General features: G+C 36.8%; 1 protein-coding gene across 5 annotated transcripts in view; it reads right to left on the bottom strand.

Moving 5' to 3' along the window:
• The window catches only part of UNC79 (unc-79 homolog, NALCN channel complex subunit), a 267,414-nt gene extending 247,954 nt beyond the window's left edge, over nt 1-19,460 (bottom strand). For all 5 annotated transcript variants that reach the window (XM_030319845.1, XM_032593446.1, XM_032593447.1 and 2 more), the window contains exon 1: nt 19,385-19,460. In XM_030319845.1, coding sequence (XP_030175705.1) covers nt 19,385-19,406 — 22 coding nt within the window. In that variant the 5' untranslated portion in view covers nt 19,407-19,460. The remainder of the gene's footprint in view (nt 1-19,384) is intronic.
• Between the last annotated feature and the right edge of the window lie 398 nt (nt 19,461-19,858).

Genomic DNA, 19,858 nt, shown 5'->3' with positions numbered 1-19,858 from the left:
AAAAATTCACTGGATAGGCTTAACAGCCAAATGGACATGACGAAGGAGAGTACATGAACTTGAAAATAGATCATCAGACAGTATCCAAGATTGAAGTACAGAGAAAATAAAAGACTGGGGGGAAAAAATGAACAGAGCTCCAGAGACCTATTAGATAATATTACCCAGTAAAATTATGGGTGTATAATTGGAAGGAGAGGAAAAAAAAGAATGGAGCAGAAAAAATATATGAAGAAATAACAGCCAAAAATTTCCCATGCCAATAGAGACCCATATGATAGTCAAACTGTTAAAAGCCAAAGATAAACAACGTATCTTGAAAGCAGCTAGAGAAAAACAATATATTACATACATAATATGCACGTATTGCAATTGATGGCTAAATTCCCCTCTGAAACATGAAGGCCAGATAAAATATCTTTAAAGTACTGAAAGAAAGAAAAAAAACATCAAATCAGAATTCTATATTCAGCAAAATATTATTCAAGGATGAAGGCAAACTAAAGACATTTTCAGAGAAAAGAAATCTAAGAAATTTGGTCACAAGCAAAGTTGCACTACAGAAAAGGCTAAATGGAAGTTTTGGGGTAGAAGAGAAATGATACCAAACAGAAACCTGAATCTTCAGAAAACAATAAAGACCATCAGATATAACATATCTCTTGGAAGATACAAAAGACTGTATTTCCTTTTTCTTCTTAATTTCTTTATTAACCGTATAACTTAAACCATATAACATTAAAATCATAACATTGCCTTGTGGGGCATATAACATATGTAGATGTATTACATTTAATAACCATAAAATAGGGGCACCTGTGTGGCTCAGCCAGTTGGGCATCCGACTCTGGTTCAGGTCTGATCTCAGCGTTTGTGAGTTCGAGCCCTGCACCGGGGTCTGTGGGAGAGCTCAGAGCCTGGAGCCCGCTTCAGATTCCATGTCTCCCTCTCTCTCTGACCCTCCCCCACTCGTACTCTCTCTCTCTCTCTCAAAAATAAACATTACAAAATTAAAAAAAAAAACTATAAAATAAAGAATGATATGGGTATTAAGGGTACAAGATTTCTATATATTAGCTAATGTTGGACATGATTAATTGTATATTAGCTGTGAAAAATCAAGGATGTGCATTCTAAACTTTTTTTTAAAGATTTTTTCAGTAATCTCTATACCCAATGTGGGGCTCAAACTTACAACCTCGATATCAAGTGTCACGTGCACTAATGACTGAGCCCGCCAGGCACCCCCAGGATATACATTCTAATTGCTATGGCAAACTTTACTTAAAAATGCAAAAGACAATATCTTAGAAGCCATAGGAAATTGGGGGTGGCTGGGTGGCTCAGATGGTTAAGTGTCTGACTCTTGATTTCGGCTTAGGTCATGATCTCATGGTTGGTGGTTCAAGCCCCATATTGGGCTCTGAGCTGACCACACAAAGTCTGCTTGGAATTCCCTCTCTCCCTCTCTCTCTGCCCCTCCCTTGCTCACATGCTCTCTCTCCCTCTCAAATAAACATTTTTTAAAAATTTTTTAGTATTTATTTATGTTTGAGAGAGAGCACAAGCAGGGGAGGGGCAGAGAGAGAGGGAGACACAGAATCCAAAGCAGGCTCCAGGCTCCGAGCTGTCAGCACAGAGCCTGGCATGGGGCTTAAAACCACAAACCACGAGATCATGACCTGAGCCAAAGTCAGACGCTTAACCAACTGAGCCACCCAGGTGCCCCTAAATAAACACTTTTTAAAAACAGATTTTAGAAAAGAAGCCAATAGGAAATGTTTAAAGACTATAAGGCAATTAATGGAAAATATATGGCACAAAAATAGTAAATAAAAGTAGCCTGGAGTAGCATTATTAATATCAGACAAGTAGATTTCAAAGCAAAATATATTAACAAGAATAAAGATACTTCAAAATGATAAAATAGAAGATTCAATAGGAAAACATAACAATCATAAATATGAGCCCAATAACAGAGCTGCAAAACACATGAAGCAAAAATTGGAAAAATAGTTCCATAATCATAGTTAAAAACTTTAATATGCTTTTATCAACTGATAAAAAAACTAGACAAAAAATAGCAAGGACATAGATTTAAACACATCACTCTACAACTATAGAATACTCATTCTTTTCAATTATACAGGGAATATTTACAGTATAAACCACATTCTGGACCATAAAACAAGTCTCAATTAATGCCAAAAGATTGAAATCATATAGATTATGTTCTCTGACAAAAATGGAATTAAGTTAGAAATCAAAAACAATAAATAAGATGACCAGGAAACATTCCAATTATTTGTAAATTAACACAATACTAAAGAAACTTGGGGTCAAAGAAAAATTATGCTATAAATTAGAGAATATTTTGAACTGAACAATTATGAAAATACAGTCTATTATAATTTGTGGAACGTGGTTAAAGTAGAGTTTACAAGGAAATCTGTGGCTTTAAATGCCCATATTAGAATAGCAGGAAGGTCTCAATTCAAAAATATAAGCTTCTAATGGAGTACTATGTGGCAATGAGAAAGAATGAAATATGGCCCTTTGTAGCAACGTGGATGGAACTGGAGAGTGTGATGCTAAGTGAAATAAGCCTTACAGAGAAAGACAGATACCATATGTTTTCACTCTTATGTGGATCCTGAGAAACTTAACAGGAACCCATGGGGGAGGGGAAGAAAAAAAAAAAAAAGAGAGAGAGAGAGAGATTAGAGTGGGAGAGAGCCAAAGCATAAGAGACTCTTAAAAAATGAGAACAAACTGAGGGCTGATGGGGGGTGGGAGGGAGGGAAGGGTAGGTGATAGGTATTGAAGAGGGCATCTTTTGGGCTAAGCACTGGGTGTTGTATGGAAACCAATTTGACAATAAATTTCATAAATTTCAAAAATATATATATACATATATATGTGTGTGTGTGTGTGTGTGTATATATATATATATATATATATATATATATATATATATATAAGCTTCTACTCTAAGAAACTAGAAAAAGAAGAGCAAATTAAATCCAAAGTAAATCAAAGAAAGGAAATTGTATAGATAAGTGCAGAAATCAATAAAACAGAAAAACAGGCAAACGTTAGAGAAAATAAGCCAAATGCTCACTATTTGAAAAGATCAATAAAACTGATAAACCTCTAACTAGATAAGTCAAGAAAAAAGAAAGAAATGTAAATTGCCAATATCAGAAATGAAAGAAAGATATAGCAACAGTTTCTCCAGATATAAAAAGGATAAAGGGATAAGAGGGATTGTTACAAATAACTTTGTGCCAATAAATGGACACCCGGACAAATCTAACAAATGGACAAAAACAGACATATTCCTTGAAAGACACAAAAAACAGAGGCTCATGGGTGACTCAGTCAGTTAAGCATCTGACTCTTGATCTCAGCTCAGGTCATGATTTCACAGTCATGGTATTGAGGTACACGTCAGGCTCCATGCTGACAGCAAAGAGCCTGCTTGGGATTCTCCCCCCTCTCTCTGCCCCTCCCCTGCTTGCATGCGCACGCATATGCATGCACTCTCTCTCTCTCTCTCTAAGTAAATAAAATAAACATATTTCTAAAAACACACAAAGAACAAAACTGACAAAGAAGAAATTAAAACAATAATAACAAAAAACTTGAACACCTCCAAATCTATTAAATTCAACATAAAATTTAAAATTTTCCCACAAAAAAGGGGAAAAAAAAGGCTCCAGTGGCTTCAGTCATGGATTTTATCAAAACTTTAAGGAAAAATAGGGGCACCTGGATGGCTCAGTCGGTTAAGCATCTGACTTCAGCTCAGGTCATGATCTCGTGGTCTGTGAGTTCAAGCCCTGTGTCACGCTCTGTGCTGACAGCTCAGAGTGTGGAGCCTGCTTCAGATTCTGTGTCTCCCTTATTAGCTGCCCATCCTCCCTACCACACTTTGTTTCTCTCTGTCTCTGAAAAATGAATAAACCTTTAAAAAAATCTTTTTTTAATTTAAGGAAAAATGAAGATCAATTCTATACAAACTCCTTCAGAAAATACAGAAAAGGAGAAGACTTCCCAACTTATTTTATGAGGACAATTTTATTTTACTCTGATTCCAAAACCAGGTAAAGATACCACAAAAAAAGAAAACTATAGACCAGTATCTCTCAAGAACATAGATAGAAAAACTCTTAATAAAATATTAGCAAATAGAATACACCACCATTTTTAAAAGATATACATAATGACCAGATGCAATTTATTTCAGGAATGCAACATTGGTACAATATTGTGAAAGGCTCAAAGCATTCTACGTAAAACCAATAACCAAGCAAAGATGTCTGCTCAAATAACTTTCATTTACACTGTTCTGTAGGTCCTAGCCAGTGCAATAAGGCCATAAGAAAAAATAAAAGGCATAAATATTAGGGGTGCACAGGTGGCTTAGCCAGTTAAGTGTCCGACTCTTGATTTTGGCTCACATCATGATCTCATAGTTCATGAGTTTGAGCCCCACATTGGGCTCTGTACTGACATCATGGAGCCTTCTTGGGAGTCTCTGTCTCTCTCTCTGCCCCTCTCCCACTCATGCTCTCTCACTCTCTCAAAAATAAATAAGCATTTTTTAAAAATTGTAATGTTTATTTATTTTTGAGAGAAAAAGAGACAGAGCATGAGCATGGGAGGGGCCGAGAGAGAGAAAGACACAGAATCTGAAGCAGTCTCCAGGCTCCAGCTGTCAGCACAGAGCCCCACGTGGGGCTCGAACTCATCAACCATGAGATCATGACCTGAGCCAAATTTGGACATTTAGCCAACTGAGCCACCCAGGTGCCCCAAAACATATTTTTTAAAGGCATAAAGATTAGAAAGGTAGATGTAAAAACATTCTTTATTCACAGGTGACAGGATGGTATGTGTTGAAACCTTAAGTAATACCCCCCAAAAAGCTACTAGACTAATAAGTAATTAGCATTGCAGCAGTGCAGGATATAAGATCAAAATAGAAAAACTAACTGTATTTCTCTATACTAACACCAAGTAATTAGAAAATGAAATTTGGAAAACAACTCCACAAAAATACTTAGGAATAAATTTAATGAATGATGTAATGATTGCAAGACATTACAAAGGGATATCAAACAAGACCTAAATAAGTACACATACGTCTCATTCCAAGAATTAGAAAACTCAGTGTTCCTAAAAAACTCAGTGTTCCTCAGTAATCCTCCTCAAACTGATGTATTGGCCAAATCCAAATAAATTTCTTTTGAAAAACAATGACATGTTGGTTTTTAAATTTACATTGATAGAAAAGGACCTACAATAGTTAAAATAATTTGTAAAACAAACAAAAAAAAAAGAACAAAGTTGGAAGATTTATACTACTTGATTTCAAGCCTTGCTATAAACTTACAGTAATAAAGAGAGTATGTCACTGGCCTAAGGATAGACATATAAATGAATAAACAGAATAAAGTCTAGAGAGAGACCCAGATATATGATAGGCTGATTTTCAACAAAGGTACCAAGATAATTCAAAGGAGACAAGATATTTTTTTATAACAAATGGTGCTGGAACAACTGGATACTGTATATGGAAATAATGAACCTCAAACCTTACCTCTTGCCAAACATAAAGATTGACTCAAAGTATTCATAGACCTAAATGTTAGAAATTAAACTATTATATTTCTAGAAGAAAACAATGGAGAAAATCTTTGTGTCATTAGGTGAGGCAAACATTTCTTAAACAGGACACCAAAAGCACAAATTATAAAAGAAAAAAAATGTTGGTGAATTGGACTTCGTGATTTGAAAGTTTCACTTCTCAAAAGTCAGTTATGATGGGGCGCCTGGGTGGCGCAGTCGGTTAAGCGTCCGACTTCAGCCAGGTCACGATCTCACGGTCCGTGAGTTCGAGCCCCGCGTCAGGCTCTGGGCTGATGGCTCGGAGCCTGGAGCCTGTTTCCGATTCTGTGTCTCCCTCTCTCTGCCCCTCCCCCGTTCATGCTCTGTCTCTCTCTGTCCCAAAAATAAATAAAAAACGTTGAAAAAAAAAAAAAGTCAGTTATGAAAACACAAAGGTAAGCCACAGACTAGAAGCAAAATTTTTCACAACAAAGAGCTTGTATTCAGAATCAACAACTTTTACAACTCAACAAAAAGGCCAAAAATCTAACAAAAGATTGAAAGAGACATGTCCCATAAAAAGATATACAAATGGCCAAGAAGCACATAAAAAGCATCACTAGTCCTAAGATAAATGCTAATTAAGACCGCAGTGAGATACCACTACACACACCTACTAGAACAACTTACGTTAATACCAAGTCAATGCCCAGTGCTGGTGAAGATGTGGGACAACTGGAACTCCCTCCTCCAGTACTGGTGGGAATGCAAAATGTTACAGCCACTTTGATAAACAATATGGCACTATCTTATAATGTTAAATATTCATTTACCATAATACCAAGCATTTCTACTCCTAGATGTTCACCCTAGAGAAATAAAAAATATGGCCCCATGAAAATATGTATGCAGATACCTTTAGCAGCATTATTTGTAATAGCCAAAAACTGAAAACAGCCCAAATATTGTATGCATACCATGGAATACTGCAGGACAATAAAAAGGAGAAAAATATTAATATATACAACAATAATTAGCCTCAAAGACATTATGCTAAATAAAAGAAGTCAACAGAAGACTATGTTCTCAATTGTTCTATTTATATAAAGCCTAGAAAACACAACACAATAGAAACAGAAAGCAGATCAGTGTTTGCCTGAGACCAGCAGTAGAGGAAAAAGATCAAGAGCAAAGGTGCAGATAAATTGGTGCAGCCACCATGGAAAACAGTACTGGAAGTTCCTCAAAAAATTAAAAATAGGGGCGCCTGGGTGGCGCAGTCGGTTAAGCGTCCGACTTCAGCCAGGTCACGATCTCGCAGTCTGTGAGTTCGAGCCCCGCGTCGGGCTCTGGGCTGATGGCTCAGAGCCTGGAGCCTGTTTCCGATTCTGTGTCTCCCTCTCTCTCTGCCCCTCCCCCGTTCATGCTCTGTCTCTCTCTGTCCCAAAAATAAATAAACGTTGAAAAAAAAAATTTTTTTTTTAAAAATTAAAAATAGAAATATCATATGATCCAGTAATTCCACTACTGAGTATTTACCCAAAGGAAACAAAAACACTAATTATAAAAGATATATTCACACCTACGTTTACTGCAGCATTATTTACAATAGCCAAGATACGGAAGCAGCCCAAGTGTCCATCAATAGAAGAGTGGATAAAGAAAACGTGGTATATATAAGCAATGGAATATTACTCAGCCATATAAAAGGATGAGATCTTGCCATCTGTGACAACATAGATGGACCTAGTGGGTATTACACTACGTGAAATAAGTCAGACTGAGAAAGAAAAATACCATATGATTTCCCTTATATACAGAATTTAAAAATCAAAACAAACAAACAAAAAGAAGAAACGGACCCACTGCTGCAGAGAACAAACTGATGGCTGCCAGAGGGGAGGGGAATAGGGGGATAGGCAAAATGAGTGAAGAGAAGTAGGAGATATAGGCTTTCATTTATGGAATGAGTAAAGTCAGGGGAATAAAAGGTACAGCAAGGGGAATACAGTCAATGGCATTGTAATACCATCATATGGTGACAGATGGTAGCTACACTTGTGGTGAGCAGAGCATAACATACAAACTCATCAAACCACTATGCTGTACAACTGAAACTAATGTAATATTGTAAGTCAACTACACTTCAATTTAAAAAAGAGCAAAGGCACACAAGGACTCTTTTTAAGACAAGGGGACTATTCGTTATACTGGTTAGGGTGGTAGTTACACTATTATATATACTTAGCAAAATTCATTAAACTCTGCCTTGAAAATGGGTGAATTTTTTATATATATTATTTTCAGAAAAAAAAAGAGGGAAGAAAATAACATGTATTCCAATACGTAGGTACTTGGGCATGTTTACACTAGAAGACATAATGACATAGTCAGATGCTTGTACTTACTTATACTGAATAAGTTTGAATTTGTGAGAAATAAGATAATATTCAACAGAACGGTTTCATTGTTTTATTTATATTTGACATTTCAAATTAAGGATTAAATAAATATATTTCTATATACATGTGGAATCACCATGAATAAGCTGATTCACATAAAGAGAAATAAAAGTACATTGTGTGGGTGACTCTTAAAAAACTCAAAAGAAATGAAGAAAGATTTTAAAAACATTCCACAGAAAGTGATCCATACAGAAGATAAGCAAAAAAAAATTACATATGATAGGGATCACAAAGAATGTCAAATAACAGAACAAAATAAATACTAAAACTATTCCAGAACATGTTCCTAAAAAAATTTTTTTTAATCTTGAAATTAGGGCATCTGGGTGACTCAGTCAGTTAAGCATCTGACCTCAGCTCAGGTCATGATCACAGTTCATGAGTTCAAGCCCTGCATCAGGCTCTGCACTGACAGCATGGAGCGTGCAACCTGCTTCGGATTCTGTCTCCCTCTCTCTGCCCCTCCCCCACTTGCACTTTCTCTCTCTCTCTCTCTCTCTCTCTCTCTCTCTCTCTCTCTCTTTCTCAAAAATAGATAAACATTAAAAAAAATCTTGAAATTACATATTGAAAAGACACACCACAATCATTTCAGCATGGCCAACACAGAATCATATTATAGTTAAAACTACTTTAAAGAAAAATAAAAAAAACCTTGGGCAATCAGGCAAAAAGGCTAAGTCACTCGTAAGGGAAAGAAAAGACTGCACCAGACTTCTCAACAATTCTTAATGCCCACCCCACCCTCAAAAAAAATAGTGTAACATATGTAAAATACTCAAGGTAAAGAAATATGAGTCAAGGGTTTTATATCTCACCAATCTGATGTCTGAATACAAGCTGCAAACTACTATAAACTTGCCAAATTTGGGATACATTGGTCCTGTGAGCCCTTCCTAAAGAATCAATTAGAAAAGAACATTCAGACAATCAAAAAGATTGAGAAACAGTAATATAAGAATCCGTGGTGGTCATTAGATATAAATATACCTGTAGAACAAAGCTAAACTGTGGTTATAAAGGAAACAATATAGTAAATACAGTATAATTATCAATAGTTGGAGTGAGGAAATAAGGAGTACATATGGATATGATTGTCTAATAGACACTAATTGGAAATAAAAGGATATTACTTTAGATCAGACAGTGGAGTAGAAGGAGTAAGGGAGAAGAGGTTACCAGATAATTTCAGTGTTGTTTAATGTAGGCAACCAATAAGTATGCCCCCCAAAAATGGACTAATGGTATATAAAGGTATCAGTAAAAAGTTAACCAATGAAACACACAAGCAGATAAAACCCACTGCATGATGAAAAAGCACAGATACAAAAGATATAAAAATAAAACAATATGATAGAACTGAGGCCAAACATATTACTAATATCAATAGATGTAAATGGACTTAACTCACCTATTGAAAGAAAAGGATTTTCAGATTGTCTAATAAAGCAAAATCCAACACTATGCAGAATACAAGAGACACACCTAAAACAAAGAGATTCAAAAGAGTTAAAAATAAAAGGATGGAGAAAGATATATCAGGCAAACACAAATAAAAGAAAATAGGGTTCATAATCTTGATATCCAACAGGGTGGAATTGAGACCCAAAAGCATTAAAATGTATAAAGAAGAACACTTCATAATGCTTAAGTCTACAATTCACAATGAAGATATTATAATTATTAACATTTATGCACCCAATAACACAGCAATAGCCTTCATTAAGCAGCAACCTACAGGAGATGAAAGGAGAAATAGACAAAAACACATTAATAATAGACTTTAACATACCTCTCACAATCCAAGATCAAGCAGATAAAAAATTAATAAAGGTACAGAAGACCTAAACAACATAAATAAGATAGATCTTATAGATCTACATCAAACTCTGAGCCCCAGTAATAGATATTACAACTTCTTTTCAAGTACACCCAGAATACTCACAAAAACTGACTAAATCTTAGGCCACAGAGAAAACCACAGTAAGGTCCAGAGAATAGAAATAATGCAAATATCATCCTCAGATTATAATGCAATAAAAATAGAAATAAATAACAAAATTTAAAAAAACTAAAATATCCTTCCACTTTTAAGCAACTCTTGGATCAAAGGCAAAATACAAAATTAAACTGTAGAATTTCTTGAAAATGATAATTAAAGCCTGACATTATCAGAATCTGTAGGCTACAGAGAAAGGAAGGATCAAAGAAAAATACATAGCATGAAATGCCTATATAGAAAATATTAAAATAAATAAATTAGCGCCCAACTCAAAAAGCCTTCTAGGGAACACCAAAATAAAACAAAGAAATCAAGGAAAAGGAGAATTAATAATAAATGGCACAAGTTAATTTAGAAACCAAAAAAAAACCCAGTAGAATCAATACATAAATCCAAAAACTAGTTCCCTAGAAAAGAAAGCAACAATGGACAAACCACTAATTCACTCATGACAAAAGGAGGGAGGGGGTAGTCAGGAGAAAACATAAGTATATAGCATTAAAAGCACAACAATTGAAATGACAAGGAAGTTAAAATAAAGAAAATTCTTAGAAAAGTTCTAAGAGACTCTTTTGCAAAATTTTATACAAACAAATTTGAAAACTTGGATGACATGAATAATGTTTTAAAGAAATAAAACCTACCAAAATAGACCCCAGTAGAAACAGAAATTCTAAACAGAATAAGAGTCATAGAGGACATAGAGAAAGAAGTTAGAGTTCCACTACAAAAGAGCACCAAGCCAGATGGTTTCACAAGGGAACTCTAACACACTTAAAGATCAGGTAACCCCAATGTTACTTTAATCATTCCAGAGCATAAAAAGAAGGAAAACTTCCAAACTCATTTTCCATAGTGAATACAACAATGTTCTCAGATCCTGATTAGAACTGCTCCCAACCTCCACCCCTACAAAAATGAATGAATGAATGAATGAATGAATGAATACATAAATATTTTTTTAAGTTTAAATTTATTTATTTTGAAAGGGAGAGAGACAGCACACAAGTGGGGTAAAGGCACAGAGAGAGCGAGAGACAGAATCCCAAGCAGGCTCTCAGCACAAAGCCCGATGCGGAGCTCCAGCTCACAGTTGGTGAGATTGTAACCTGGGCCAAAATCAAGAGTCAGGGGCTTCACCAACTGAGCTACCCAGACACCTCTATAAATAATTGTTTTAAAAACCTGTGGACCAATATAACTCATTAATATCAATGCAAAAATTATTAAATAAAATATGACAAAATCTAACCCAGCATATTCATAAAGTTAAGAGAGGTCATATGGCTTCCAAAAATATAGAAAACTGAGCACCAGTCAGGTTTTTGTAAAAAGCTCAATAACATAGAAATTGATGGATACTTCCTTAGTAAATTATCTCAGCCCCAAATAATAGCTTATTTAAAAGAGAAATACTAGAGGCTTTCCTACGAAAATTAAAAACAAGGCAAAAATACCCACTACACCATATTTAACATTGTGTTGGAGATATTCACCAATGCAATTAGAAAAGAGAAAGCAATTCAAGATATAAGAATTGGATAGAAAAGAAAGGATAAAATTATTTCCTGTTGTTCACAGACCGTATAATTATATATACATTGAAAACTCCCCCAAAAATTGGGCGCCTGGGTGGCGCAGTCGGTTAAGCGTCCGACTTCAGCCAGGTCACGATCTCGCGGTCCGTGAGTTCGAGCCCCGCGTCGGGCTCTGGGCTGATGGCTCAGAGCCTGGAGCCTGTTTCCGGTTCTGTGTCTCCCTCTCTCTCTGCCCCTCCCCCATTCATGCTCTGTCTCTCTCTGTCCAAAAATAAATAAACGTTGAAAAAAAAAATTAAAAAAAAATAAAAATAAAAAAGAAAACTCCCCCAAAAATAAATGGCAAACTGCTACACAAAGATCATTTAGTAAAGTAGGATTATAAAATTTGCATACAAAGATCAATAGCCTTCATGTAAAAAATTAGAGATGGAAGATAGACCCCAATTATGATAGAAAAAAAAGAAAATACTAAACATAAGGTTAACAAAAAATTCCAAAGCATCCCTAAAAAGCCATGAAAAGACTTGAACAAACGGAAAAACATATCATGTTGTTAGATAAGATTCAATATCCTGGGGCACCCGGGTGGCTCAATCAGATCATGATCTTGATTTCAGCTCAGATCATGATCTCACGGTTGGTGAGTTTGAGCCCCATATGGGGCTCTACTCTGACAGCACAGAGCCTGCTTGGGATTCTCTCTCTTATCTCTCTCTGCCCCTTCCCTGCTCGCGCACACACACTCTCTCTCTCACTCTCTCTTTCTCTAAATAAATAAATATTTTTAAAAGTAAGATTCAGTATCCTAAAGATATTAGTTCTCCCTACATAAGTTATTTTCTAATTTTAATGTGATACTCATAAAAATGCTATCAGGCTTTTTTCTGGAGATATATAACTTTATTATAAAATTAATTTGGCAGATTGAGAAAAAATAACCAGAAAAGTCCGGAAAATGAGAACAATGCTGAGTGGTGGCCAGGGATTCTAACAAGATTCTCTACAAAAATTTTAGCCTCCAGTAAGGACAACAACAACAACAACAAAAGCAATAATGGTCACAAGGAGCAAGCATTGTCTCTCTATGAATAAGTCATGACAAGTTCATCAATTTCCTATTATTTTTAGGGACCTAGACAGTGTATCAAAGGAAAGCTGAAAATAGAGTATATACACCTCAGCAAAGTGGGATGCCCCTGAGTACTCAACTGTAATCTCCTCTAAAACCTAGTACAGAGTCTGACACATTATAAACACTCAATAAATATTTGCTAAGTAAGTGAATGGACAAGTTGGTGAAATATGGATTGCTTGGTACCACAAAAGAAGAGAAAAACAAGACAAAAATATAACATATGAATTGAAAAAAACTAAAAATTCTAAATAAAATGGTTGAGCTTTCCGTACTGGTTGGCTTGAGTCAACGGGGAACATTGCTCAACCCGGTCTCAACCTGACATCGGTGTTTGTCGCGCCGGTCGCGACACATACTATAGAAAGCAAGCTTATTGATAAAAATACATTTTGCTTAATGTACTTCTTGATGCAATAAACATTTCAGTTCTAAGCCAATATATGTGCTCATCTATGAATAGCTACTCCTATCTTTTCAGAATATAAGCAATAAGTGTGAGTTTACAACACAACAATACTATAAAATGAAAATCCCAATGTAAAGCCTACTTATAGGTTGAGTAATCAATACATAAAACTTGAACAGATGTATTATCAAAGGATCCACATTAAATTACAGCATCACAAGTCCCCAACTTCAAATGTATTGTCACTTTATCATAAGAAAAACAGTTGGCTATGTACTAAGATTGTCTACCAATTAGGAATCACAACTATTATGCTGAATATAGTAACAGAAAATTTTAGCTAATGAGAAAGAAGCAAAAACACAATTAACATTCAGAAAAAGTATAACTTGTTATATAAATACCATAAAATTTGATTTAGCAAATATGTTTTATATACTTTTAAAGTGTATTTTTATTTACTTGTAAGTCCAATTGAAAAGCATGCATTCTGTATAGTTTATATTCACATTGTACGGAGTGCAAAACTTCACATTAACAAAAATATGAAATCTTCAAATTAATGTATCCAAAAATTGGATTATGTAATCCTTCTTTATAAAAAGACATTTAATGCACTCTCAATCATTTTTACTTTGAAGAAACAGCTTTTTGCATACACTGTGCTCTAGACAATGGTGTTTGCACACTGGAGACACAAGAATGAACATAATACAGTCTATACATAAAGTAAATGAGGTCACCTAACAAGAAAACAAATTATTCCATACAGTGTGAGTACACGAGAGGGGCGTACAAGGGGAGACTGGCAATCAGGCAGGGCTTCCAAGCTAAGTACTGGACAAAGAAAGGCAAAGAAGAGGGCATGGAGAAAAAGAAAGCATTTCAGGCAAAAAGAAACCAGTACATTGGAGGAACTGGAAAAAAAAATCCAAAATAACTAGATCAAAGAGTTGGGCAGCAATTTAGTTGCATGGCTAGAATCAACAGGGGTTGGTGATTTGTTGTATCTCTGTAATAACAGAGAGTAGGAGAAGTTTAAGAAGACTCCCCAGTTTTTTCACTTGGGTGAATGGGTAGATGGTAGTGCTATTCATTAAAATGAGTAATACCCAAAGAAGTACAAGCATGAGGGAGAAGACAAAGAGTTTGGGTTTGAGATGACTATAGGATGCCTGGATAGAGATAGAGGCTTTTGTTCAAGAGACATGTTTAGACTTTAAACTTGTATTTGGGTGCCATCCACATAGAGGTGATAACTGATGAAAGTGAATGAAACCAAGAACCTGTGCAATTTTAAAAAGGAGGGGGGAACCTAATGACAAAATGCTGTTCATAAAAAATAGGGAGAAGAAAGTAGCCCTAAGGGAAATAATCTGAGTAGGAACAGCCAGAAAAGAAAGAAGAAAAGAAGAGTTCAAATTTAAAATGTGGCAACTACTGTCAAATGATGCAGAGAAACCATGTAAGACAAGAGCTAAAAACCATGTGCTCTTTTTGCTACCACAAATACGGCTAATAACCATATTCCAATTTTTGTATGTGTGAATAAAACTAGTTTTCTCTATGAGGTTAGCAATGTTGTTGTGCCAAGATTTCTAAATGACTACAAGTTGCAGTACTATTCAAAGAGGTGTTTTTCTATTATAATAATATTAGTAATACAGCAATATTCTATTTACAGTAATATAATGTACATAAAATAATTTTTAACTATCAATTTCTCTTTTTTTTAATTTTTTTAACGTTTATTTATTTTTGAGACAGAGAGAGACAGAGCATGAACAGGGGAGGGGCAGAGAGAGAGGGAGACACAGAATCCGAAACAGGCTCCAGGCTCTGAGCGGTCAGCACAGAGCCCGACGCAGGGCTCGAACTCACGGAGATCATGACCTGAGCCGAAGTCGGACGCTTAACCGAACAAGCCACCCAGGCGCCCCTCAATTTCTCTAAATATGACCCTTAAAGATGCATGGGACAGGGCCAAGTTCAACTTCAATTCATAGTGCTAATTATCTCTACTCTTAAAAGTGTTTTTCATATAATCAAAAAGACTTTTAGTTACTAAGATAAAGATGTTGAGTAGGACTGGGGCACCTGGATGGCTCAGTCAGTTAAGCATCTGACTTCAGCTCAGGTCATGATCTCACAGTTCATGAATTTGAGCCCTACATCAGGCTCTCTGCTATCAGCACAGAGGCCCCTTTGGATCCTCTGTTCCCCTCTCTCTCTGCCCCTTCACAGCTCATGCTCTCTCTCTCTCTCTCAAAAATAAACATTCAAAAAAAATTTTTTAAGATGAGTAGGATAAGCACATTAAAAATAGCATATATTCACATTTCTATAATTAGCTTTTTTGAATTTATACTCAGGCTAATTTCCAAAATTGACAAACATTTTGATGGATATTTATATAAGTGATTTGTGTTTATCAGCTACTACACCATCATTGTAATACAAAAAGTGATGGATAGGGATTTCATGCTTTAGAAATCCTCTGTTTAGATGATTAGCCAGTGCCTTGCTAGATATACCAAGTCAAGGAATTGCCATGCAGAAATCTCCTCCCACTTAAAATGGGTTAGGCTGACTGCTGTAGAGGAGACCCAGAGACAAGGAAAGGAGAATAAAAAATAGTCCAATAGACCATGTCCCATTTAAATAATATCATGGTTACTTTTTTTTTCTGCTACACTCTGGGGGGGTGAGTAGATCCAAATTTATAATTATCCTCATTTTAGCAGCAAGCATAAGATTTTATACTTGATAATGATGATGATAATAATAGCTAACATTTATTAACCCCTCATTATGTGCCAAGATTCTGTGCTAAGCACTTTTCCATGGATCACCTCATTTTAATCCTCACAACAACTATGACTATCCCCATTTTATAGATAATACAGTCAAGGCTTAGAAAGGTTGAGTTAATTTGTCTAAGGTCACAGAGATTGCAAGAAGCAGAGCCAGAATTTATACTTAGGCATCAGTCTGATTCTAGAACCCCAACTCAATTTCTGCTGTTACTGAAAGATGCTTCTTTTGAAAGAGCACATCCAAAGTACTCCAGATTATTCCATTTTAACTCTTAGAAGACAGAGAAGGGGAGAGGAGGTGGATTCCTTAGAACCCCAAATAAAAGAATCATTTCAGATTCTACAGCAACTACAAAAACATTTTCACTACAGTGAATGTTGTAAGAAAAAGAAGCGTTTGGAGGAAAAAAGTTTTAGCTCTGTGCAGTCGCCTTAAGAAATTGCTAGGAAGCTTTCACCTTCTGTTATGATGTTCTGCACATTATACAGGAAACAGAGTGAATGTATAAAAACAGCTCCAAACTATATCCTAGCTAATACTAGTCTCTCTTTCATCATTATTACTTATTTCACACAAGAAAATATCACTACATAAAAATAAAATCATTTTTCACATATCTGTGATACATTACATCTCAAAGGTAAATCACGTAATCTGTTTGGGTTGAAATGCAAGTGCTTCCTCTTGCTGGTTCAACCAAACTATCTCCACTTCCTGCACCAGTGAAACCTCTACCTACATCAAGACGCCTCAGGAAGAAGAGCAATAGAAATAATATTGTGACATTATATTAAACCTCATTCTTCCTCTTGGTCCTTAGACAAGTGGTACTGTGCATAATCCTGAATTCAGAGGATAAATAAACTCTCTAGTTCTCTCCTGTTCTGGTGGTCTTCGCATCCAGTAGGAGAGAAAAATATCGTAGCCTTCCCTTCTTTCTCCTTCCTTCTAGCCATATTCCTACTAAGTCCAAGGATAAAATACCACAAATCTGCAACTTCTCTTTATTAAAAAGTATTCACCCTTCATGAACATCAACCATGCAGATTTTCATGTGTTTGCTCTATTTTCAGGTATACAATGTGCACTCAAGTGACAATACATTCATGTTAGTGCATGTAAAACAGAAAAAAAAGAAATTTTTAACTTCCCTTCACTATAAATAAAGATACCTCAAAACACCAAAACATCTTTATCCTTTTCACAGCCTATTCCCATTTACCTTCTTTGCCTTCCAGAACAGAACACTTAGGACAAATAAAGCTGCTACTATTATCCCTTAATTCATAGATGGAAACTCTGAGGCACTAAAGTATTAAGTTAATTGCCCCGTGTCTCACAGTTAATCAGAAGGGCATGAAAAACTCAAATCCACATGTTCTAACTTCAAATATGGTGTCCTTTCCATTATCTACAGAGGGAAAAAAATCTGTTTTACAAACACTTCTAAAATAGCTTCTTAACTACACACTACCTGCACTACACAACCAAATCCACCAGTAGATTTTATTCATCCTGGCATTAACTGCCCAGGAAAGAGACAAGACAATGCATCCAGTGCATCTCAAATATAACAAGGAAACGAAAACACAGAAAAAAGACAGTAATACTCACTGGTTTTAACCTGAAGTTACATAATATGTAACTATAAAATCAAATGACAGGTGGTGGTTTTTTTTAACAACATACTATAATAAAACCTTCAAGGGTGTGATATTCTTAAGTGGAAAGTTCACACTGATTCCAACTATGTTACCATTACTCAAAACATAATGCATTCAATTTGTTTGAAATCCTATGTGGAAGCAAAATTTTTCTTTGAGGTTTAGATTTAACTTTTAAAAACAGGCCAAAAAATTCACAAAAGAACTTTCTGTTTAGAAGAGATGGAATATTAAGAGGGAAGAGCTATCATTTCTTGAGTTCTTTTATGTGCTAGGCTCACTACTCAATCTTCCATGTGTATTCCCTCGTTTATAATCACAACGCCATCAGCATTATTACCCCAGGTTTACAGATGAGGAAATAAAGTTTAGAGACATCAATTATCTTGCCCAAGGTCAAACAGTAAATGGCAGAACTAGGATTCAAACCAGGTGTTACAGATTCCAAAAATAACATTGTTAAGAGGTACAAGCACTGGATGGTAGGTGGGCATAGAGAATCTCTAATGAACCATCAATCTGGGAATTCTGTGAGCCTTCAGTTCATTTCATCTATCTGGTCAATAAGTGGCACACTGCATATGCATATCATATACAACATACTGCCCCACAATAATGAGACTACTGTGTCGGGTGTCTCACAAAATGGCTTTTATAGCCATTCCAAAAAAAGAAATACAAAGACTTAAGGAGTGACAGGACAGCATTATCAACTTAACTGTGTACTTCTTTGAGAGAAACAAGAGTCAATTAGATGAACCAGTTCTGGCATATTTGTTAAAAATTCAAACTCATTGCTTAATAAAAATATCTTTTACTTACAAAAACTAAGTTCCTGAATCCCTCAAGTGCACTCGGGAAAAGATTTCACATTAATCAACCTACGAAGTACATACCACCGGCCTACAAATGCGCACTGCAATAAGAGAGGCTATAGGAAGCATATTAGAAACTTCCTCTGTCCACAAGGAGTTAGCAGGTTGTTTCCAACCAAACACACTGAGACAACTAAAATCCTCTTGCTATTTGTTGTAGTTTGTGTGAGCTGCCCTACAAAGGAAACCTCTTTGGAAAAATAATTAGATCATTTTCTCAGAGCCCCTTTCACCTTCATGCAAAGCACCAACTCTTGCTTTAACCTGTGGTTGGGGTTAGTTTTTGCATTAGTGTAAGTATTCAGGAGTTGATTTTCCTCACACTGGTCCAGAATTCTGCCTGACTCCCGGCTCCCTCTCCCTTCTCTCCTTTCCTGCCTCTCCAACCCGAAGTGGAAACTGCAGACTCAAACTCCCCGATGGCTCCAGCACCTAGAACTGGGCATGCTCAGAAGGCCAGGCAGGCTTTGGTTGCACTGACAGTTCCCCGCCCCTGATTTGCCGCTGCCCCCCTTCCCCCACTCCAACAAGAGATACTGAAATGTTTATCTGAAAGATATGAGGCCTCTTTTTCCCGAGAATGACCCCATTTCAATTTCATTTCGCAGGGTCTTTCAGTCTTGCGAAACCCCACCACAAGCCCGAGAAGACAGCATTATTTTTCAGCACCGGGGACAGCGCCGCGTTGCCATCCACGTCCACCCTCCCCCACTTTCTCTTCCGCCCCCCACCCCCCACCCGCCCCAACCTCAGCCCCCACCCCCGCACCAGCACGATGCCAAGGTCTCCCGGCAGCCGCAAACGCCGCAACTGCAATAGCTCCCAGCCGGAGGCCGGGCCGGAACGCCGGGCCGGCTGCTACTTACACTGCTCCGCTTTGGTGGACATGGTGCTGTCCAGATGGAAAGGCTTTGCCCCAAAATCTGTGTCGTGTGAGCTCCCTCGCTCCGCCAGCGATGTTGCGAGGAAAAGAGCGCATACCCCCCACCCCCCACCCCCTCGCTTTCCCCCTCCCTTAGGCCCGTGTCGCTACCATTCGGACAAAACGCACATCAAATTGCAGAATTCGGTCCCGGAAGGTTAGGAAATCGCCCCCGGAGAAATGGGTGGGATTTAATAGGCGGCCAAAGGCTTCCTGTCCGTCCCCTCCTGGAGCTGCCCGCGTTGATGTGGGCGGGGAGACCGAAAGGAGAGAGCAAGCCGCGGCTCCTGGTGAAATGGGAAAATGGGCTCGACCGGGGGAGGAGTATTTCCATTCATAAGGCGCTCGGAGGGGACGGGTGTTTCCCAGAGAAAAGCCTCTTAAAGTGCCGGAGTCCCCGACCATTTGGATCTCCCAT

The sequence above is a fragment of the Lynx canadensis genome, chromosome B3, assembly GCF_007474595.2.
Source record: "Lynx canadensis isolate LIC74 chromosome B3, mLynCan4.pri.v2, whole genome shotgun sequence".
Lineage (NCBI taxonomy): Eukaryota > Metazoa > Chordata > Mammalia > Carnivora > Felidae > Lynx > Lynx canadensis.
Note: the sequence above shows the minus strand (reverse complement) of the source record. Positions and strands in the feature narration are given on the sequence as shown.